The sequence below is a fragment of the Ascaphus truei genome, chromosome 3 (genome assembly GCF_040206685.1).
Source record: "Ascaphus truei isolate aAscTru1 chromosome 3, aAscTru1.hap1, whole genome shotgun sequence".
Classification (NCBI taxonomy): Eukaryota; Metazoa; Chordata; class Amphibia; order Anura; family Ascaphidae; genus Ascaphus; species Ascaphus truei.
This window is the reverse complement of record NC_134485.1, coordinates 331,183,881-331,208,849: the sequence shown is the minus strand read 5'-3', so window position 1 is coordinate 331,208,849 and position 24,969 is coordinate 331,183,881. Positions and strand designations below refer to the sequence as shown.

Here is a 24,969-nt window from a genome sequence, read left to right as displayed (position 1 = left end):
TAAAGAAGAAAAAGCAGCGCAAAACGCATATAGTGAAGTAAGTTCAATATGAAAATTTATAATAATTAGGTAATATATCTGCGTACATCAGAAAAAAGAGGAGGGAGCACAGGGTAATTGTGGCCCTCAAAGAATTCACTTAACTGCACACCACTATGTATATAAAAATTAACTTTTAATGAGCAAATCACTTAAAACATATATTACCGTAGAATAGTGTAACGTAAATTAAAAATAGATTAAACCAAAAGTATCGAGCATCTATGCCAACACATAAATATAGCTTGCTATCCCAATTACCCTGCTAATGAAGGTGGGATATAGGTGGCATATGATGCTATAAGTCAGGGTGTGATCCCCTCTGGGTCAGCTAACAGACCAGATGGTGAGTATAAATTAGCCAGCGAGACTATATGAAATTGGTGAATAAGTAAACAGCCCTCCTAGTCCCGTGATATAGTATTATACACCTCTATAAATCGTAGGATAAGTTTAATAGGTGCATAAACTATGAGTGAAGAGCTAACACTCACAGCAAACAAAGATGATTAGTCTCAGGCACATGTACTGCAAAGGTGCATGGTGCACTAGGTAGGAGGTGAAGACAGAGACTCACTGGCATGTAAACACTGGACTCAAATTAGCCAAGTGTCAGGAACTGTGCACACTGACCCAGGAACCTATAAACACTACTGTACATTAAAACAGCTCCAAGTAGGAGACTGACAACATTGCGCGTCCAACGCGCGTTTCCCTCCAGCAAAGGAGCTTCTTCAGGGACAAGTTTTAAACACCTCTGTGATATATATAAAAATAACAACAAACTCTATTAGGTGATAGGCGTCTGCAGCTGCTGATATTGGAGTGGCTCGGCACCCCTATAGAGTAGTGATAAAGAAGAAAAAACAGCGCAAAACGCATATAGTGAAGTAAGTTCAATATGAAAATTTATAATAATTAGGTAATATATCTGCGTACATCAGATTGAATAAAAACAGGCACTTCATGTACTAGGACATGTGTTACCAGACACCGCACGCCGAGGACAGCAGGAGCAGTCTCACTGACGGACACCCTCTGATGGTATGCGGCTGGAACCTCGGAGTGGATCCACTGTAGTTAGGTAACTGCACTCAAGCCGTGGCATCCCACGTAACCAATCAGATGCGACCATGGGGTGTAAATACTCGTGGTTTCAAGTAAAAAATAATCCCTGAAGCAGTAGCCTTGCGCTATGAAACGCGTTGGATTGTTATTACACGATTGATCCCCCAATATCCACGGGTATCCTTAGTCAATCTAATCACCCCTCGAGGTTTTAGCGGGCTCCAATTACCACCACGAGCGGCGCTGAAACAGCCGGCGGCCGTCATCGCTTGGCGGCTTGCCGCAAATCGTGTGGAGCAACTGGATTGCCAGTGTGACTGTGGCTCTACACTCCTCCTACATCGGAATCATTCCATACACAAGCCAGTCACCAGATGGGAGCCGTCTAACATCAGAGGAAAGCTCCTTGATGACGGCTTGAGTGCAGTTACCTAACTACAGTGGATTCACTCCGAGGTTCCAGCCGCATACCATCAGAGGGTGTCCGTCAGTGAGACTGCTCCTGCTGTCCTCAGCGTGCGGTGTCTGGTAACACATGTCCTAGTACACGAAGTGCCTGTTTTTATTCAATCTGATGTACGCAGATATATTACCTAATTATTATAAATTTTCATATTGAACTTACTTCACTATATGCGTTTTGCGCTGGTTTTTCCTCTGTAAACTGTACTTACCTTGGCTCAGACGGTTTCTAGAGACGTGTCGCCATGGCAACGCAGCATCAAATGACGCCACGAGGTCATGTGACATCACATTGCCATGGCAAAGTGACGTCATGCTGCCCAGACGCCGGAGCCGAGGTAAGAGGGGGGGCGCGTAGAGAGGGGAACAGCCGGCAGGGGGGCCACAGGGAAAAAAATATTGCGCTCCCTTCTATTAAATAATACTTACTGTATTTTAAAAAATTATTATTATTCATAGCCATTATGTTAGGCACACAAATCCGGATTAGTAGAGATTTATAACAGGAGCACCAAACGATTGCCAGCTTAGGTAAGAATGTAGAATTATACATTGTCCCCCATGCTTTACATATACAACTAAGAATAGAAAAGGGGGGGGGGGGGAGATGTAGTATTGCTGCTTTAAGGCCAGTTAGTTGACCTAGTCTCATCAGATGGCCAGCTCCCACCACAAGCACTTTCTGTCTTATCTGGCTTCAACCTCAACCAACGGGCACTCATCCACCACAAGCACTCAGCTAGAGGTTTGAGATGAGCAAAACTGTCACAATCCGTTTCCCGGATTTCCTGAGCTTTCCATTCAAAATCCATTCCGCTGGGTAAAAGCCATCGACGGATTGTTACAGTTTCAGTCCGTGCAGATTTGTACAAAACCGCCATTTGTCTACAATCAGTTGTTGGATTTTTAAGAAACAAATCCACGGATTCTTCAATACGTTGACGGATTTTTAAAAATCCACTAACAGATTGCACGATCCCGCCATGTGGACTGTCAGTGATCTAAAACAAACAATTCGGAAAGACGAATCGCCCTTCTTGATTCTGAGAGAGAGAAAGAGAGAGAGAAAGAGAGAGAAAGAGAGAGAGAGAAAGAGAGAGAGAGAGAAATAAAAAGAGAGAGAGAGAAAAGGGGAGAGAGAGAAAGAGAGAGGAAGAGAGAGAAAGAGAGAGAGAGAGAGAGAGAAAGAGAGAGAAAGAGGGAGAGAGAAAGAGAAAGATAATGAGGTCCGCGGAATGCTTTGTGATTTATGACATCTGACATGTGACTCCATACCAGATAGAAAGGTACAATGCTAGTAAATTATCTAGCACCATAGAAAAAAGGCCACTGCCTTCACACTCGTTCAAACATAGTCACAGATAATGACAGTAAAGCAATAAAGATGTAAAACATGTATGTTTAAAAAGAAAATGTACAAGTTAGAATCTGAACAACAAAATATGATCTCTTGCCACTTAAACATAGCAGTTTGCACAGTTTATTTGCATTTCTTTTCCCTTGGTTGTTTCTTAGTTTGTTTATTTAATCTGATGCCTGATTCAGGCATTTGAAATATTAAGTGTCCGGGAGGTTAAAATGACGCTCTCAAGCGCAGACCTTAATACATCAATGGATCTGGAGGACTGGGAGGACGTTTGGGAAGCAGCTTCCAAAACCTCAATATGCACAGTCACAAAAGAAAATATTTATAAAATACTATTTCAGTGGTACCTGACCCCGAGTAGACTGAGCCAGATCTTCCCCGGCACGGCTGACCTATGCTGGAGAGGATGTGGACAAAAGGGGGACATGGCCCACATTTGGTGGTCATGTCCAGAGATCCAGAGGTTCTGGGCTACAATTCAGAGACTCCTGGACGATACCCTGGGCCTAGAGGTCCCCTTGGACCCCCTGACATACGTGCTGGGTAAACCAATAGAGGACCTCCCGGCCCCTACGGCCAGGCTGACCTCAGCTATACTCACGGCGGCGAGATGCTCAGTTGCGGCGGCCTGGAAGCAAGCAAAGGCACCCTCGAGAAGGACAGTAGTGAATAGGATAAACATAGTTAGGAACATGGAAAAACTCACGGCCATGCTGAAACAAAAAATGCCCCAATTTTATAACACATGGGAACCCTGGCCCAACTCAGGCGACCTGCCTCTGCCACAGGTTCCAACTATTAATTAAGCACCAAAGGATAGGAATGGACCGGAGAGATACCCTACCCCTCCCCTCCCCCCCCTCCTACCCCCCTTTTTGTCGTCCCCATCTATCATCCCACCCTGCGTCTCCCCCTCTTTTGGTACCAAAAAAAACAGGAAAAGGATTATTGGGACATTCGATATATTCTGCGGTCATGTGCCAATGACTCCACTGTACTATGTATGGAAGTGATGTACCCATTGTTTGTAACCTTTACACGTCTCCAATAAAGGAAAAAAGTTTGGAGAAAAAAAATGACGCTCTCTCCAGACCAGTGGAGCCTAAAGGTTACAATGGTGTGCCTGTAAAGCATTTGTTAATGTATAATTCTACATTCTCACCTAAACTATCAATCGTTTGGTGCTCCGGTTATAAATCTGCAAAAGTCTGGATTGTGTACCTAACACAACGGCTGCTTCAGTCAGTGAAACTCAGCAGCTACAATGTATCCATACATTACTAAGGTAACATTATGTATTGTTACAGTTTGCAGCTCAAACTGCTGGGAACATTGGTAACAAATGATCCCAATCAAGAAAGTGTTGCAAATATCTTGCACTGCTTGGGAGGTTAGATAAAACCTACTATAGAAATCAAAGGATGCTTTAAAACTCATTAAAAATGACATTAAGAGTTGCATAAAAACAAAGAACAAAAATACTAATACTAAAGAACAGATTCATTTTTAAAAGCCATATAAGATTTCACATGTTTGATGCTTTAAGGTGATCTAGGTTTCTGAAGGGTATGGGGGAGTACTGCTTTAAATTATTTTGAAATCCCAGCCTTTTAAACACCTCCCGCCCTCCTGCAGATCTGCAGTAATCATCACTTGGTGCTTGTCACTGACAGAATCATAAACAACATCGGGGGGGGGGGGGGGGGGGAACATGGCAGCACACAGCAAAACCAGGACCCCCATTACTTGCAATATCCCTTATTTTGATCATTTTCTTAATGTTTTGACCTTTCTTGATATATTAAACACGCAGTTATTACCTTACCTGAAGACCTTCAAATTACTATTTTTTCTAAATGGCGTATAGTCCATTTGCAAATAAACGTTTAATAGTGTATTCTTATTCACCAAAATAATCGGGGGGTTTTTTTTTTTTTGTTATTTATCAGTCTCCTCGTTTATTGTGCAAGAAGGCGGAACTAAAGAATTGGGGAAACCAGTACAAAAAAAAAAGCAGAAAGAGGAACGAGTCCCACAGTACGTTTGTGAATAAATATAAAAAAGTGTGACTGTTCCACCCATGCTTAGTCAGAGGCACTGGATTATAAACTTAGTGCCAATCAACATGAACAAAATTAGAACAGCCATCAAATGTTTTCAAGAAATGACGACCTACTGTTTTGGCACGTTCAATGGGTAACCTGTGCCAGGAAAACAAAAAACATTTAGTTTCTCAATCACAGACTTTAAAAAAAAAAATTGCCCAATCTCTAACATTTCCAGAAATAACCGGAGTGATTATAATCCTAGACCTGCTGCCTCACATGGTCCCCACCTTCGCACGGTCTCCCTTTTAATTGTACACATCACACGGGGCGGACCATGAAAAAGTGGTGTCCGGCCAGATTTCACACTGTGGGAGCGTGTCCTTCTGGTGGGCGGGGAATACACACAGGGAGCAGATTCTTAAAATTTGGGTAGTCTGTAGTTGTGTGGTTCTAGATGTTTGCAACATTTTGGTATGGAGAATGCCAAGGCCTCGAACATTCTAAAGCTAGAATAGAGATTAACTCCATTTAGTTGAATAGGACTAAAATCCTGCACAATGAATGGGCCTATGGTGTAGATTTACTAAGTGCTGATGTGGGGGTACCCCTATCAGACATAGTAATCAGATTACTAATTTTTAACACGCATTTATTCCCATTCATATGAATGGAAACTGAGGCATGCTAAAGCATGACACCCTTTTGTGCATCTGGGCCTAAGTAGTATTCAAATGTATGTAGTTTCAAACTTTCCTGAGAAGTAAACTGTTTCATTGCATATTTATTAGGGGAGCAATAGTGGCTCAAGGACGTAAAGATGCTCTGCAGAATCTATGCATCAGAAAGCGCACGCATGCATGCATGTTTCATTAATGAAAACATGCATATTACATGGCTTGTAGCCATAATGGCCTCGGAGAAGTGGAGATTGGTTGTAAAGTTATGAAACGTTTAATTGGACCAACATAAGAGTCCTTCATAAATTAAATTCCAGTGTAACCTCAAAGGTCTCTACTTCAAGTGCATTGTCAGTAACTTCAAGAAAGTATACTTGAAAAAAAACCTCTCAGGAGTTAACACTCTGTACACTATACTTTCATCTCTGAAAAACTTCTGAGGTTCCGAACAAGTATCACAGCTCACAGCCTACAAACAATCTACAATGGGATTTTCTCCAAGGGGTTAACGGCATGCTCCTTTCTCACATGTGGATCCCTTTTATAGAAACAAAAAAAGAGTCTGACTTTTATTCTATATATTGTATCACTGTAATTGTGGGAATATAAAACTTCCAGGGGTGAGGTTCAGCAAACACGTCTGTCAGATTATTGATGTAGTTTCTGCATATAGCAAAGTCAAACAAAAAGCTCTTAGTTCCTCATAGCTAAAGCGTCTCAAACAACGACTCTGTTCAAATGTTTACATAAAATCCTTTTATTGTAGCAATGTATACGGTTTTACAGGCAATCTTTCGGCTGTAGCAGACTAAATGTCCACATTATGTTTATACAGTATGTGCCATCTAGGTAACTCCAGGTCAGCAGTGTGTGATAATCTAGATTAGTCTAAATTCAGATTTTACTATTTCATACCAACGTTGCCAACAGCCTAGCAAATAGGAATAGAAAAACAGGACTGGATCACTATGACATTGTTGACCCGGAGTTAGTTGGCAGGTATATACATTACTCTCCTACGCTGGCATGCGCTTTCTGATCGTCCTCCACTAAACAAAACTTGCAACACTTCTTTAAAAGTGCAATCCCAGTATCACAACGCCGCTTCCATATCATCATGACATTCTCGTCCACGTCTGTTTCTCCAAATAGTAACGCAATGTTGATTAAAGTCTCTAGATTGCATAGAATCACATTGGAAATATGCCAATTACAAGGTCCAATTTTTTCTTTTGAAACTGCGTTTGCTTCCTAATTTCACCCATAATATATATTTAATCGTGAAACTAACACTTTTCGCTAATTTTTGTTTGGACTCCTGGTTGCCATTGACTTTTATTTAAAAAAAAAAAAACATCTTAACGACCTAACTATGCTCACTGCAACTTTGGAATATATGATTTATTGTTCCACCACATATAACCCTTAAGAAAAGCAGAACACAGTGCTTTATCTGTGATATATTCATTTGAACCTTTTTAAACTTCCGGGATTAAATATGCAAAGCTACCAAACATTAATAATGGCTGAGCCATCTAAATCAGGGGTGGTCAACTCCTGTCCTCAAGGGCCACCAACAGGCCAGGTGTTCAGGATATCCCTGCTTCAGTCAACAACTGAGCCACTGATTGAGCCACCTGTGCTGAAGCAGAGATGTCTTAAAAACCTGACCTGTTGGTGGCCCTTGAAGACTGGAGTTGGCCACCCCTGATCGAAGTTAACTCCCTTCTTTGCCAGAGGGGACTGCAGCCATTGCTGTTCACTTGTAACGACATTTCATGGGTTGAGGGAGAGAATAAATAGCATAGAATTGATGGGAAATTAGATAGTAGAAAAAGGGGTAAAGATGAAATAATTATTTTGAGTGTATGGTGGCTCCTGCTTTTGGCTGTGTAAACAGTGCCCTGCCCACATGCCAGCTCTGGGTCCATTCCCATTCACTGCCCAATGACAAGTACCCAGGTTAGCTGCTGATCCCCGATGGGCAGGGAAGAAAGGAGCAGTCACTGATACCCTGCGCTATGACTCCCTTTTCAGGGGCGGGTCTTGGCATGCAAAAACTAATGGAAGATCGTAACTTGCTCCGGCTGATGATCACGTCAAACAGAATAATTCTTTCGGCTCTGCGATCTCTCTCCCCTAAGGGGGAACTGGGAAGGAGAGAAATTGTCCAGCACTAAAGCATTTTTTTTGAGGAAGCAAAGTAGATGTTGCTCAAAAGCTTTGCACAGCCTGGGGGAAGCAACTGTGAAGAAGCAAGAGCCAGGAAGCTGCTCTGGGAAACTCGTGTATGGCAGTATGGCACTCTAACTTAGAGAGCACATTTAGGGGTAGCCACTCATGCGTCTATAAACAAAATAATTCAAACACTCTACTGCTCTATGCCATTTTATTCGTATATGAATGTTTTTTTCACACTTGATCTTTAACTTCTTTGTTGTACAGGTTTATTTAGAACGTACTGCACTTTAATGATATAAAAAGCATTCTGCGTGTTTTCTATAGAAGTTGTTTTCCTTTGTTGTTCTGAAAATGCTTATTTAAGAGGCTGCTGCTGTAAATGGAGCAGATGTTTTTGCCAAATGTGTAGAATGCTTTAAGAGGAGCCCAGTGTTATCTCCATTGCTTTCCTTTGACTTCCATCTCCACTCTCCCACAGGCTCAGTTATCACCCTGTAATAATAGACTGTGCCAGCCTTTGGCTACACAATGCTGTTTTTCAATGCTAAACTGCCTTTCTGCACAAGACCGATTATAGGGGTCTGAAATGTGGGAAACAATTGCATGGGGATTATATGCAGATCTCTGCACCGTGGGGAGAGTCCAAGAAGTCTCTAATTACTTCTATAATTAAATGTCTGCCTGGGCAGGAATATTGTAGATAACATGCTAACCATATGCACGCACACAAAACCCCATAGAGGCTGTGCAGCCATATACAAAACATAATCCATGGATGATTTTGAGCTCTTAACCGCCTCATTGCTGGAGGAACCAGCAAGGGGCTAATAATAGGATCATAGTCTTGGGGATCACGTACACTACACTATTATTTTATTTATAATTATTCTAAACATAATGCTTCAGGTCCTACAAAGTGGTATATCTTCTAATGATGATATGCCTCTACTTTTAGTTAATTAGCAGGGCAATAATGCACTTCTCATCATAGTGCAACTATCAGACGTAACCGAATACAAATATGTAACCTGTGTATTATGGATATTAAACTTAAGCAATACTTTCATTCAGTGGTTCTAGAACCTCTCCCTGGGTCAAGGATTTTGAAGCAACCAACCGATATTCTATCCCCATGCAAATAATGTGCAAATGCATTAATTAGTCCTAAAACATGGTGTGGCCAGAGGTCCCAAGTGGATAGTTTTGAGAATCAACGCCTTTCACTGCTGGATTCCCTTCTAGCAAATAACATCTTAAATCCAGTAGTTTAAGTAACTTTTTTTTTTTTTTTTTTGCAATTATCAAATTTGAAAACCTTTATTTCAAAAAAAGAACTTGATAACAAAAACGACCCCAAAACAGTTTAGGGTCCTTATTTAAAGCAATTACTTGCTCCTATATTTAAGTACTGCTACTTTTGATGGAACTCTGAACATTGAACACTGTGGATGTATACTGTATGCTTTCTTTAAACTCTATGCATGCAGATGGCACGGTGTAGACTCATATAGGACTCAGTGGTGAAAGAGTCAAGTAATTATCGTCTCTTAACTTTTAAGCTGTCCCCGTAACAGTACGTGCTTCAGTAATAATCAGATTTACCGCGTGTGCTTGCACGACAAAGCAAACCCTTTATGCCCCTGAGTTTTAATGTATTTTATCCCGGAAAGAATCTGATTCGGAAATTATTTAAACATTCCTGGAGCTTAGCACCATGATGGGCTTGGGGGTGGTTATATTAAATGCTTATATGCTGCAGACATGATTAATTTAGCTTAACAATGATCCAGTCACCAGTCACCTGTCTATTATAATTAATTTTAGATCAGCAGGAGAGTGCAAAGGTATAAGTGTGTACAACCCTGTCAGCTAGTTTAAAATATACACATTCGATGAATACCTCACTCTACCTTTACTTCATATTACTACTAAGAAAGTGCAATAAATCATGTGGATATGATGGTACGAAGCAACATGTGGGTTATCATTTTATACAGGGCCTGCATTCCATTGAAATTGTTTATAAGTTGTTACTGTGCCTTGATAAATAGCCACTGATGACATGAGCAGGAAAAACCTGAAGATAACTGGGGTATAGTGGTTGGTACTATTTTCATTCATCAGATCTGCAAAGGAGGTTCACTTAAACACAACTACCTTTGCTCATCTGACATGAAACATACACACGGTATGGCTGCCACATGCTGGTCATGTTCTACGACATTATTGGATGGGATATGGTCTGTACAAATACAGTATGTGTTAGGACTGGATACAAGAAACATCACGGCTGCACATTTTTCATCATAACCATGCACCCTTACATCATTGTATTTGTCCCCTCCCTATCCCAAATTAAAACATCCCAATTAAGATTACAAGGGATCAACTATATGCGGCATGGTATTTATCCCAGGTTAAACGCAAACCTTTGTATCCCATTGAGCAGCTGTGGCATCCCTTGATCACTCCACTATTCCTCCTCATTTATACCTCAAAATTACTCTCTCCTTCTTCCCTATTGTAAGTTACTCTAACTAGTTATTATATGTACCTTGCAGATCAGTATGTGAGAAGTTACTGCTAACTAAATGGTCTTCATTTGTATATCATCCGATACAGATATGGTCTGTCTTTCATCTTCCATTGTACTGTGCCTCTGAATATGTTGGTACCTTATAAATAATGAATGAAACTAAATGCACATGCATTTCCATTAAATGAATAAAATACAAAGGTGTTAAACCTTGTACCTAAAAGGCTAAAAAAAAGTTGCTCATTGAAGAGAGAGAAAAACAAAAACTGCATTACAGCCACACACCTTCCCCTGCTGTGATTGTATGAATACATTAATTCTTATTTCTCATAAGTATGCATGTTTATGTAATAAGAGATATTTCTACTGCAGAAACATAGAACTCAGGGGAGGGGAGCTGGAGAAAATAAAAAGACTACGAAAAGCAAAGCCAAACAAAGTCAACACATTTGGCTCCACTTACAACAAAGCATGTGGTTTATGGGAAACTCAAGATCAGGGTCCAAGTGGGAGGACAGTCTCCTGCCAGGTTTTTTTGAGGCCAGTTCCTCCTCCTCTTCCAATCGGTGTTTGCACAGTTCGGACTTTCCCGAATGTGTCTCTGAAGGCGCTTTCTTTGCATCCTCCCTCCTCTAGTTCCCTGTTTTGGCTGCACACACGTGTAAAGCATTGAAATGTACTCTAGTCTAAATGACTAAGCTTCAGTTTGAATCATTCCCCAAGTCTTTGGCTGTTGTCTGTACAGATTGTCTCTTCGCTATGCCAGTAATACGTAGGACCATGACACATCAAACTGGCACTCAAATTCTCTCTGAGAGAGCACAGCTTGGAATGGGAGTTCTGAAGACTTGTACACTAATCTAGTTATACTGGCGCCTTCTTAACCTTGGCCTTTGGCAAAATGGCTAACATATTTTAAATCCTGGTATGTTTCTATAACACTATAGAGATTAAAGGATAATTCTTCCATCTGCTGCACTACTAGATGTTAAGAATCCACAAAATGTTGACGAACCCGACAGCCAAGAAAAAAAATATAAAGGTCAAAGCTAAAAGAATTATTATTATTTTACATATTCTGAAGAGGGGCTGGAATGAACTTGTGCTGAAGGAGTCGCTAAGTGGTACTGCTTTTGAAGCTGGTGACTTGCTTTGAATCCCAGGGTCAGCACCGTGTCAATTTATTTCTCTGTGAATCGGGCACAAAAATTAGATTGTAAACTCTACAGGGCTGGGACTTACTGTGCCTGCACTATTCTTTATACATTTCTGTATATACGGTCAATAGAACAGAAGATAATCAATCTCATATTTTAGCCCCACAGGAGATGGCTGCTTTTGGATCCAGGCTATTGGAGAACAATAAAGAGTATTTCCTCGTGATTATGAATGACTTCAGAAGCCTAAACACAGTACAGAAAGTAGTCATCTTCCATACAAGAATAAGCTATGATATATGATAAGACAGGAGTAGGATTTAGACTAAATGTGAGAGGGATGGTGGGAAACACAAAATAGAACCCAGGTAGTGTTTGGGGCAAACATGGCAACCAAATATAAAAATGCATAGATTAGACACATGACTAACATGGAAATAATAAAACCACAGGGTCCACCGTTTGGCAAGATACATGAAGAATAAAGCAGACTGGTGGTCAAGTGGCCTTATCGTTCAGTCATCAACTACTATACAGTATGTTCCTACATGAACAAGCATTCTACTCACCATAGATGGCAACTACTCAAACAGTGAATTGTTATCATTTAGAGTGTGAAACACTAAAATGACATATCCTAATAGAAAGAAATACAACTATCCATCATTCAATGTGTTTTCTCCTAAGGAAGACACCAGCATGTGAATGAAATATTGGCACAAGTTGTTATTTCTCCCTACCTGTGAAAGTACTCTCTCTTTAAAAATCTGATGAGCACTCTACTCTCATCCTATTGAGAAACAGAAACGTTTAATGTTGAGGGCTTCCCATGTATAGACAATACAAGCTGTGATTCCCAGAGGAACAACTTACGGTGAAGGCTCAGTGAGATGTTAATGGAGCGCTCCTCAGTAAAGCCCTTCAGGTTAGGGATCTTGGCACACTTTAGGATAGTTTGGGAAGCACTGTCCCCCATGTGGATCCAGCACACTGTCTCCTCAATGTAGTTGAAGTCCATGGCTGTAGTCTGCTTGGTGCTGATGGGAGTGATAGCAGACACAGGGGCGCCGCTTAAGTAGGTGGCAAGAATGTTCTGAGTACTGGCAATTAGCAGTACTGTGGGTCTATCGACTGGCTCTAAGTGGCAAAACACAAAAAGAAAGAGAGATTAATCAAATGTATAGTCTCTGAAATTCTATTAGATACTCTTAAGATGGTTAGTTTACGGTGCATGGATAGCCCGGTGACAATATTTTGAAATGTGCTGTATAATTAGAAAGGCACTGCTGGGGTATGGTACTGGAGTTCAAAGATAATGCTGTATTGTATATTCAAGTGGGTGACTGGCCAACATACAGTACAGTATATGTGATTTGGAAATTAGGTCATTCAACACTTAAATATTTTAGATATTTTTGGACCATGCACGGCAGCATTTCAGGTTATAACAACATTAATTAATACTCCTTTTAATGGAGTTTGATTTCCCTATTACAATTGCATGTGTGGTTTAGGTGGAAATCTTCCTAAGTATACATACAGTAGATAATACATAAAGAGAGATCTCACATACAGTTCCTGCAAGCTATAAACATAAACCCACTATATACAGTATATAGTAGGAGTGCCACTCTAAACTAAAATCTCTTTCAAAGAGACCTACAGTATTTTTATTTTAATTACCGTTACACTCATAATCGGTAATATATGTTTTAAGTAATCTTAATAAAAGGTATATTTTAGATTTGAGTGGGTGTGCATTTAAGTGAATGTTTTCTTTTGAGCACACTGTCTTTTGTGCTTATCATTTTTCTGATTCACTTGAGTTCACAGTTTGCACCCTTCTAGTAATTATCGATTATTTCTTTAGTTAATTTGTATGGTTTATAGTTGATCACTCCCTACTCCTCCCTCTTTTTGTAGAACTACAGTATGTTTTAACCCATTGCATGGTGACTACAAGATCTCCTGCCACTCGTTCAATCAGTGGATGCAAAGTTTAAAACCAAAATAAGGCTCTCTGTGGTTGTGATTTCCACAGACATGTGGGGTTTGGAAGGCATGCCAGGCAGCATATTGTACAATACTCAAATATTGTATTCTTTTAATATGGTATGAAAAGGGGAATGTTTTACTTTTGTTGGGATAAACCCTACAATGCTGCTTTAAAGATTGCTTCTCACCTTTAGCCCTATGCAGACTTTGACTGCAAGGTCAGACATGGGGTAGGACATTTCCTACTCTCCTTGCATATTGCTGTTTTCCTTCTGGCAACAAATGGTTATAGCCTCTATTCTAATCCAATCCAGTACCAAACTGGACATTCATAATCCAAACCCTGGACAGGGGCTTATTGTTAAAGAATGCAGAGCATGATATCCTGAGGTTGTAAAACGGTGTAAAGAAGCCAAAATACACAATGGATACAGAACTTTGAGGCGTCAGATGTTTCATTTCAAATGGGGGTTAAATGAAAAACATTGCACAACATTATTCAAACAAACCATAAATACCCTGCCTATAAAGCTCAGTTTAAAGGTATAGTCTCATTTAAAACCAACATGGACTATTTTTACAGTTACATAGCAGATGAGGTTGAAAAAAAGAATGTCTGTCCATCAAGATCAAACTTAGATGAGAGATACTTATGCTAGTATAAACAGCTTAATGGGATAAATCATGGTAAAGGATGCCTTTTTATTATTACAAAATAATAATAACCAAGTCCTTTAAATGAATTTCTGAAAGTAGTTTTCGCAATTTTTGCAAATATTAATTATGGCTCGAGAATGGTGTTTGTTCTCTGTTCTTGTTCATCATACTGCATGTTAAGTACCTTACCTTGACTGGTTACTGACATAGAGAGGATTAGCATACATCTGTGGTGTGGAGGTAACAAGCTAAACCAAAAAAAACCCTCTCTCAAAAACAAAACAAACTGTGATGCCTTTCAAACCTCCAAATTTTAATACACCTGCCTGATTTGAAAAAAAAAAAATGCATCAATGATTATGTAGCAAATTTAAGCAATCAGTGTCGTCTAAACAGTCTGGTCATAAGTGGGACTGCACCTTCAATCCCTTCCCCTCAAAACAGATTGCCTAGTAGTAAAATGACATTTCTGCTGTATAATTTAACTGTTTGCCCCTGGATTAGACAGGCAAATGTGTTAAAAATGAAACAAACAATACATACCATTTTTTGCTTTGCATGACTTGTTGTCTGGCTGCAGCAGATATCCCTCTACACAGCTACAAGAGTAGGATCCTTCAGTGTTAAGGCAGGTCTGGCTGCAGGTGCCATAGAGGGTGCATTCATCAAAGTCTGCAGAGAGGGGGAGACCATGTCCAGTTTAGAACTTTTGCTGCTGGGTTATGCAGAAACCTGATCACACCATCAGAGGCCAAAACGTAAAATAACTTTAAGGGGACTTGGGAGTTTCGTGAAATCAACTAAGTGGTTTGGGCACCATACGCAGAAGCATCAAAGGAACAGCATGCCATTGCAAGCCTAAATTGACTAATTGAGACAGCACGGTATGCAGATTCCCATCAGTAAATCTGGACTGAAGACCCAGATCCCTCAAACCTTGTGCGAGTCTTACTGTTTCACAGGCTTAAAAAAAAAATGGGCTAAGGCCTCTTTTCAGTATGCTCTGAAGCCATTTACCCAACGCTGGAGATGATGTCATTAATTCAAACATGCATGTAAAAGGAGCTATTTTTCGGCATGTGGAATATTGAATATGGGCTTTGGGGAAGAGGAGCACTGAGTCAGCTCTGTTTGACCATCTACGAACATGCTACACTGAGTAAGGTAATCACATAAAGTAAGGTTTCACTTAAATATACAACACAAAAACAAAGCTCTTAAACTAAATACAGTATTTAGAGCATTTAAATTTTAACTTAAAGGGGGAAAAAATATACAGTATTTGTAAAAAAAAAAAAAAAAAAAAAAACTATTTAAGATCGTGTTGGTATGAAGAACCAGAACATAAATGGGAGAAGCATGTACAATACATTGCAAAAAATGTACTCTAGATATTGCCATGCAAAGGATGATAGCTATTGATGGAGCAGCTGATCGGGTAGAATGTTCAATCAACCCTATTAATGCTGAAGCAGTGTCATTACTTTAGAAAATGGCTCACAAAGGACCTTGATGGGGCCCTTTAGCTCCTGCTAATTTCATAATACAGCTGAACCCCGTTATAACATGGTCCTTGGGATCCACAGAATAAGACCGCGTTATAACCAGGATTGCGTATATTTCGCCGCGTGAGAGGAGAGAAATGCAGATGCCGGTAAGTCCTCGCGTGGCGAAAGGAGGTGTTTTTAAATCGGGAGCCCCGTTTAGACCGCATTATAAGCGGATCGCGCTATAATGGGGTTGAGCTGTAGTTGCTTAGATAGCCAAGTGTAATTTTTCCAACTGAAATACACTGGCAACTTCCAGAAATGTAAATATATGTGGTACAAAAGTTATAAATGCTAACAAAATGTTAAAATATAATTTTCAAATCATTAAATGCATCTAAAATGAAACTACAATAGATTTATGACTTGTCTACTAAATGTTTTCTGATCTGGTCCCTTTGGAGAACTGATTGAAGAGCCCTGCTCTAGGGTCTGTATATCAATGCAAACAAATTGCAAAATTGGGGTAAAGGTTGCACCAGATTGATCAAAGAAAAAATCCTATTGACAAATCCTATTTGCTGCTTCTGAGGCACTGCAGCAGGAAACGTACAGAAATGGGAAAAGTAGGTGCGTGCTACAAAAAGAAGGGATTTCGGCTCTTAGAAGGAGGACCCTTGTAGTTACATGGTTAGCCTTCAATGTTAGAGACCAAAGCTATAAATCCAGATGCCTTGATCGAGACCTTGGAAAATTACTATAGCAGTTCTCAATTACAAAATAGAGCTTATTGTGCTAGCATAAGTGAGTTACATACAGCACATTCAAAACAATTTGAAGGAACATTCAGTTATACATCAACACAATGTACATTTTTGCTTTTACTGTTATTGCAAAGCTATTTTGGTGGCACTGTATTCATAGGGATGGTCAAAGCCATTTGTCTAACGCATCAGTTACTATTGTATGCTTGTCAACCAAATAACCTATAGAAGTAACTGAACTCTTACAATGCTTACCAAAATACGTGGAAGCTGTAAAGCAGATCCACTTAAGTCTCCCCTATAACGCAATAGATTCAACTTTAGCGATTCCCAAGCCCTGGTCTGCGATTGTACCACTTATGGATAGAAACTCTGCACTGACCTCCTAACGGAGTACCAGAGAGCGGGATTTGTAGCACTGCCCCAAAAGACATTGATGTTTATTGGGTATTTTGAGGGTGTTTGGAAGATATCTACGTGACTGAAAAGAAGTGGTCTTTGTTTATGGCCAAAGAGGAAGTGTGCCTGTGTCCACCAGATTTAAGCAGCTTTTTGTTGCCATTAGCCTCTATAGTAAGGACTGTGCAGATTGCCAGAAAGACACGAGTCTCTTTTCTAACTGATCTCATATTTTCCCTGGTCTATAAAAATATACCCTTGCATATCTAAATAACTGCATCAGCAGGAGACTGTTCCCTACATCTACCACTTTTTGCAGAAAACAATCTTGTTTTCCAATTTGATTCAGTCAGACAACCTTCCAACAACTTAGCCTGACTTCATTTTAGTGTAGCCCCCCTTGGGGATCCGAACTAATATAAGGGGTATAACAGGGAGTTAGAGTTAATCCTAGTAATGGCCCTTAGATTATATGTTGCAAGTATCTAGGATATAAATGTTGCAAAGTGATTAGACAGGTGCTGGGCTACTCCTTGCTTCCAGAATATGCTGGAAAGGTCACATGATCTAGGGTGACCTGCATAGGCTAGGCCCGCCCTTCTTCTGCCCAGAGACAGGGGTAGGGAGAAAGATCCTAAATAGGCTGGGAGAAGAGTTTCGCCCTCAGATCCCAGAGGAACCAGAGGAGGGGGTTTCACCTGTAAATATTTTTATAGTGAGTAACTAAGAAAGAAGCCCTCTGTTATTTTCCAGTGAGGGTAAAGTCCCAATCAGTTTCGGGGGCCCTCAGGCACGTGCTACACACAATATGGGATGGAAAGGCACTCCATCATAGGTTCCTTAGTGAGGGCCTCAGAGTGTCACCCCATAGCTGCCAGAGGGATAGGTTCCCAAGCTCTCTCAAAAGAGGGGAGCCCTAAGCTATGTTAGGGGGATAGGGTGTGCAGCCTCAAACATAAGGGCACCCTGCCAACGGATCCCAGTGGAGGTGGGAGCCGCCATTCTCAAATGTAAATGTATTGCCATGAAGGTGACAGACAAAAGGAAAGATTTGTGCCTCTTTGGAAATGTTGTCTGAACATTCTAAAGAAGAAGTGGTGTTGGACTGCACATAATAAAGTTTAACAAATGTTTCTGGTGCCCTGATTCTTTCAACATCTCCCCACAGCAGCCTGCATGGATGCCAGCACCCAGAGATATAAGGAAACGAGAGCCACTGAGCATCACCTGCACTTTAATACACCACCTGATAGACATTAGTGTGGCCCCTGTTCGGCTGGCCGAGGGCAGAGGTGTTACATTAGCACGTTTCCTTTACTTATATTTGCCTACAGACCCTTAAGTATTCTATTATGATAGGTAAAACTATTTATATTTCCTAATAACCTTCCCTTCTCCCATACATACACACACACACACACATATATACATATATACACACAAACATACATATATATATATATATATATAGCAACTGTAAATATTCCTGTATATTCATTTGCATGTCTTAGACAGGTCTGCAACCCCGTCTTTCACCATTATCACCCAGCAAACAGCACTTCCACTGCAGCAAGGGATTCTGGGAAATGACATGCAGATGAGCACACAGTGCCACTTTTTATCTCATGCTCACATTACATGAGCAACCCTTAGTCAATGCATGCTGCTTTAAACACAGCTTTTAAGCAAGGACTTGGGAGATGCAAAGTCAGTTAACCCACTCACAGACATGTTTCAACCTTGATGGGTCTCATCAGTGTGAGGTTGGCTTACTGACATTTGCTCAAATGAGATAAGAGTAGGTAATCACCACGATTATTAAGGTTATGGTGGGTAAAAAAAGTGACTAAAACCCTCCACAGTGCTTTACTGTGGAGGGTTTTAGTCACTTTTTTTACCCACCATAACCTTAATAGTTGTGTATATATATATATATATATATATATATATCTTCTCACGGGTTTCTTTGTCAGGTTTTATTTTTAGCATTTCTTATGCTATTCACTTCCCTTTCTGTAAATCTATTAAACATCACCCTCCTCGTCTGTGCAATTGGTCATCTTGCAACAATTGTGCATTACGTGACCATGAGATTTGAGAACTTCCTGCCCTCTCTCGAGAAAGTGGTTATCATAACCATATTATTCCTCTCCCAATGATTTCTGGGGGTCTAGTGGATGATTTTGCAGCACCCCTTGTGCTAATCACCATCCTCTTTTATTCTGTATTGTTTTGATGATTTAGCAACCTTGATTTAAAATGACCTTTGCAAGTCTTGCCATCTTCAGCCAGTTGGAATGAAGTGTTACAGTAACACACAGGTCCCGTCATGGTTGGAACACAGTGATGCTGACATTCTGCCTGGGTGCAGTTGGATGCATATTCTGGAAAAAGAAGAAGATTAAAATTAATTAAAATATGGTCATTTGTTTTGTAAACATTTTCCCCTTCCCCTCTACAGTAACTGTATTAAAATCTTTATGTCACGTCACTACATTTGGTATCTCGGTTAAAACGTTAACGCAAAACCAAACATTTCTGCTTCAAATTCGCCGAAGTGAAAAATGACCACTACCTGGTAATGGTGAGTAAATATCTGCAAATGCAAACGCTGAAAGGTGCTATAAGTAGATATTAAATATTACATTTAACAAAATGTCAAAATACATAAAAATTATGGAATCCGAAAAAATTCAATACAAAAGAAAAAGTAATTTGGCTTTTTTTGTACGGCTGAAGGTGCCCAACTCTAACACGGTGAATGAGATCCTTCATTTACATGTTGACCACCACAGCTATAATCTCTCGTTATGCCCCATCCAACTTTTTTCATTCTACACAAGGCCATCTCATTTCTTCCATATACCTGTCTCCCTGTCTACTGCTTCCACACATCAGTATCCATTCTGTCGTAAATCCATTTTCACCAACATACATCTATCATCTTTTCAATAGCCCCATACCGCTGTCCGTACGCTCGCTTTGAGAGTACGGTCACATATTCTGCCCTACAGACTGCCGTAGTAGTGACGCGCTGATTCCCCTCGCCCAATAGGCAAACGGAGGCTCACGCATGCTCCTGTCAGCATGTCCTGAACAGCAAAACCGGCTCCCTACCTGCACCGAAGCATCGATAAGTGGGGAAAAGGTAGTGCTTCACTTGAAGTACATTTTCGCTTTACATACATGCTCTGGACCCATTGCGTACGTTAATGTGAGGTATGCCTGTACTAAACCAGTACTGTTCTGGTCAGGCATTCCTTTTTTATATAGGTTTAATTTCTATAACTGGAGCTTTCTATCTTGGTATTGCATTTTAATACCCTTTTTTACAATGCTTGAATGCTAATGCTGTTAAGTGCTCCATTCATAACTGGGTACAGTATATATATTTATATATCTCTGTATATATCATTCAATGACAGAGCTACAATGTTTATTTATCTAGTCTTTGGCAGATAACTTGTCATACACAAAGTCTGCTCTAGCCAAGGAGGAACTGGCTTCATCATGTCTAGTTTTTAATATGTACTGAATATAAATCTCCCTAGAGCTTGTTAGTCTGGCATTCCACATGCACGGCAGTTAATTGGACAGATTAATTATTATGTGCAATGATCCTATAAAGTGTGACTGTTCCACATCTCAATAAATGCCACACACAAGTTTCCCAGAATGAGCCATTCACAAAGTACAGGCACCGTGTCATTGCCAAGGATTCTGGTTAAAAGACCTGCTATAGAATGTGCTGGTAAGGTTCCTCATCATACAGCATTCTTTTCCTCTAACCATCACCACAAGCTAAATACAGTGAATTGCATCCAAAGAACCAAAATCTTAATTGACTAATCCATGCAAGCAGGTTTGAGCTAATGCCACCGAGTCCAGGCTCTAGATCAGTTGTGATCAACTCCAATCCTCAAGATGACCCCCTCCCCTTCTCCCCCCCCCCCCCCCCACAGGTCAGGTTATCAGGATATCCCTGTTTCAGCACACTGGCTGAGCCACCTGTGCCGAAGCTGGGAGATCCTTAGAACCGGACCTGTTGCAGGGTCTTGAAGACTGAAGTTGAGCACCACTTAAGTTTTTTTCGAAACTAGGTTCAAGGACTAAAAGAACTGCACTGGTCCTCCAAAGAAGAGTTCTAGCAAGCTTAGACTTTGATTATTCACACACTAATGAAGACAATCTGGACTTGGTGAATCAGGTGACATGGTGGCTGTTGGTAGCAAGAGGTTTAGAAAAACTACTAGAGACGGCAGCAAACTTTTCAAGCAGTGAAGAGATTTACACACAACTGCTGATGGTTTGTTTTATTGAGGAATGAGAGCTTTAATTCCCACCCTCATGGCAGGAGGGATGTGGTGGGATGTTTGTCAATGGTGCACATGTTTATTTTCGACTTCCTCTGGATTACCACAAATAAACTGCTGTGTGTGGTTGTTTATAGTCAATTGACCTTGCCCCAGACCTGCAACTCTGAAAAAAACTGAAACACCATATCCATGGTTTGCTATATATACAATAACCCTTCACCCTTATACCACTGGCTTTTTGGGAGCACTCATTTATTTATTTATTTACTTTTTTTTAATGCTCCAGTCCTACTCAAGCAGCTCAAATGTATTTTTGTCCTTCACACAGTGCTGCACTTTCCCTTATCTAATCGAACGGAATACTTTATGGTCACATCCCCCAATTGTTCCCCGTGCCTCTTTGAAGGTGAAATCCCATGTACAGTAGGTGGGCCAGTTTCATTTCTTGGGGGCCTCTGAGTGGGGAAGTGTTTGTCAATCAATCGTCATTATCAGAGACTCAAAGTTAAGGGGGTGGCAGGGAGGGGCGACTTTAGCTGTACAAGCACTTGCTGAACACACAGTGACATCACGCAAAAGGGAGCGGCCAGAGGAAATCAAACCCCACCCAAGTCTAACTTGAATTTTTTTTTTTTAAATACTTATAGGTGTCAGATTTGGATAAAAATAGCAACGCTCAACTAGATGATATCCCTTAAACATGTCACTGGAATTAGTTTTTCCTAGGAGGGATTTCCATTTTAAGGAGTGGCCCTATGTTGCAGACACAAATAAAATCCTACTCCTCTTGTTAAAGAGAATCAGAAAAAAGAGGGGGTACAAAATGATTGAACCCCTGAAAGAATTCACTTAACTGCACACCACTAATTAAAATATATCTTTAATAGAATTTACTTAAAACATATATTACCAGATGATTGTGTAACAAAGATAAAAAGAAATTAAATCACAAATGGCCTGCACCTGAGTCACCAGTGTTTAATGATGGAAAACCACAACTACAATTAATGATAGTGGGATATATGGGACTGATGGTGCATATAGTCAGAGTTCTGGATCTGTAGCAAACCAAATAATAAATAAATAATTGGTAACAGCAGTGAGGAAAAAGATGTAATCAAACAAATAAAATATAAAGTCCCCCTATTGTTAATATGTGATATTCAGAACTCCCCAAAGTGTTACAGGGAGTGAACATCATGCGTGCAGCCACAATTGACTTGCACCCATGGTGCAACTGATTGACTGTGAAATGAATCCACAGCACATAGGCTATAGTAAGCACACAAACAGCTAGGTAGATAGTAGATATCCTCATTGTCTTAATGTCACTAAACCAAATGAAGTAGTGACATTTAGATACTGCCAACAGAAACAGATGACTACAGATGTATTAAAACAGCTCCAAGTAGGAGACTGACAACATTGCGCGTCCTACGCGCGTTTCCCTCTAGCTATGGAGCTTCGTCAGGGACAAAATTTGCAGGAGGGGGGAAAGCGGAGCATATATATACCTACTCGTCTCCATAGTAACGATTAATACAAAACCGCCATTGTGCATGCGCAAACCAAGCGCATGCAAATACCAAATATAAACATCCAGATGTAATAGTAGTAAGCGCCCATATAGTTCACAGTAAAGGTAGCCAGAGAAGCTGTCAGAAAGAACAAACCGATCAGTAAGCATTACCTGATGGTAGTAGAACGATCCATGTCGGGTTAAAAGAGCTATTGCGCATGCGTGAGGAGATAGAAAATTTCCGTGCATACCCCACAAGAATGACTACTGCGCATGCGTGGGGAAATAGAAAATAAATTAATATATTCCACTTTAAAGTCACTATTGCGCATGCATGAGGAGATAGAAAATAAACGGATACAAACCCCACTGCATAGACATTATATGCGCATGTGCACAGCGGAAAAGAAGCGTCCACTACACAATTATAGACTATTAGTCAAAAATTACTTGGCAAATGCAGTATGATCATTTGGGGTTCCACTGGCAGCTAAATTCATGGCCCCAAACTAATAAAGGAATGGGCAACAACTCACTATATATATATATAAAAACAAGTGCTATGCACAAATTATACAATGTAAGTATTAGGTACCCCCAATAAAAAAGGCACTGTTTGCACCCACTTCACGATTACCAATCTATATTCAGTTCATTATTCACTCAATTAGTATGATTTTGTGATCACTCCCTAAACCCCCCCTTTCTATCCTCTTGTTAAAGCAGCAATCCCCATTTTTGTTGTAAATATTATTCTTTTTTTCAACTTAAAATTGTATTGGGTTTTTCACATGACATAACAAACGTTATTCACATTTTATAAAATGAGCTCCGAAGTCTTGAAGCTTAATTTCGTAATTGAGCAGAGGGGAATCGGTAGGGGACTACAAGCCCCATGATACCTAGGGGCATAGCACACATGATGCCAGGGAGCCAATAGCGCAGCCGGATTCCCCTGCACAGAATAAGATACATTTAGCGCGCTGAGAGGAGCACGCCAGTCGGAAGAGAGACAGCAAAGGGTCAGGTAGTGGCCAGGGAGTGGTACTCCTCTGGGTTAGGCCAGACTGTGTCGCCCAGGCCACAAGTTAGGCCCCGACTCACTAGTAGAGCTGTGATTGCTTTAGGGACAGGCCCTTAGATAATGGGGCAGAGACCCTACCTATTTGGTAGTCAGGGATACAGTGCTACGCAGCGCAGCCCTGCAAGGTGGGTTCTGGGATCAGAATGCCACAAAGAACACAGATACTATACATACGGTGATATTATCCACGCCGGAATTCACCCCACGCGGTGGCGGATGACGACGTCTGGCCTGACGTTTTCCTTGTGTATTCTGTGATACCCGGGTGCAGGAGCCCCGGGCAGGTATCGTTCTACAAGTGCACTTACACTGTACAACACACCGCTGATCACGCCTAAAGGGTTGGCGTATCACTTGGGGACACTTACGTGGTAGAGTGGCCAAGGGCCTTGGACAGTATAATAGACACGTGGGGAGGGGTCATGTGGGGGGGGGGGTCACGCCCTGCAAGGTGCATTGGGTTGTTGTACCTCTAGGAGGAAAGGGGCATTTCATGTCGATAACCCTGTTACAGTAAAGGCCTGCTGCATATATCTATATTAGTAAAGGTTATTGTTATATGCTGTGTAGTATTATTATTTGTTCCTGCACGGGGTTATCCCCAACAATAGGGATCCCGTACAGGTGGAGGCACTGTTATTTAGTAGTTCAGGTGTATCCCGGGCTCTCAGTGGCGGAGGTTCAGATCTCTGTGAGCCAACAAGTAATATCAGCACCCGTAGACTCTTCCCATAATGGGGTAAGAGGGCTACATATACATATTATATATAATATTTATATATATATTTTTATATATATATATATATATATATATATATATATATATATATATATATATATATATATATATATATATATATATATATATAAATATAAGGGAAAAAAAGCGCCAAATCCTAGTGCATTACTGTGCAAAATAGATATATTTAATTCCCAAAAATCTCAATAAAAATGAACTCACAAACATAAAACAATTAAAAGCATTGTATGAGTAATACTCATGCTCCTAGGACCAGGAAACGCTGCTTTGCTGCTGTAGTCCCTCCGTGACTCCACTGGAACAGATTGCTGCCTCCGTTGTTCACTGCCTGCAGGAACTGACGTATCAGGCACTCCACGATGGTCTCTCCCCCGGTATACACCAAACAGTTGATCTTTAGTTCCCACCGGGGACGGTTGAAGTCGCGGACCAGCGGGTGACGTCACGGGAACAG

The 24,969-nt window shown here is 40.6% G+C and overlaps 1 protein-coding gene across 2 annotated transcripts in view; it reads right to left on the bottom strand.

The window, feature by feature from the left end:
* The window catches only part of LRP1 (LDL receptor related protein 1), a 374,671-nt gene that overhangs the window by 182,508 nt on the left and 167,194 nt on the right, over positions 1 to 24,969 (bottom strand). For both annotated transcript variants that reach the window (XM_075591499.1, XM_075591500.1), the window contains exons 4-6: positions 19,101 to 19,220; positions 14,730 to 14,858; positions 12,408 to 12,671 (exon numbers count right to left, since the gene is read on the bottom strand). In XM_075591499.1, coding sequence (XP_075447614.1) covers positions 12,408 to 12,671; positions 14,730 to 14,858; positions 19,101 to 19,220 — 513 coding nt within the window. The remainder of the gene's footprint in view (positions 1 to 12,407; positions 12,672 to 14,729; positions 14,859 to 19,100; positions 19,221 to 24,969) is intronic.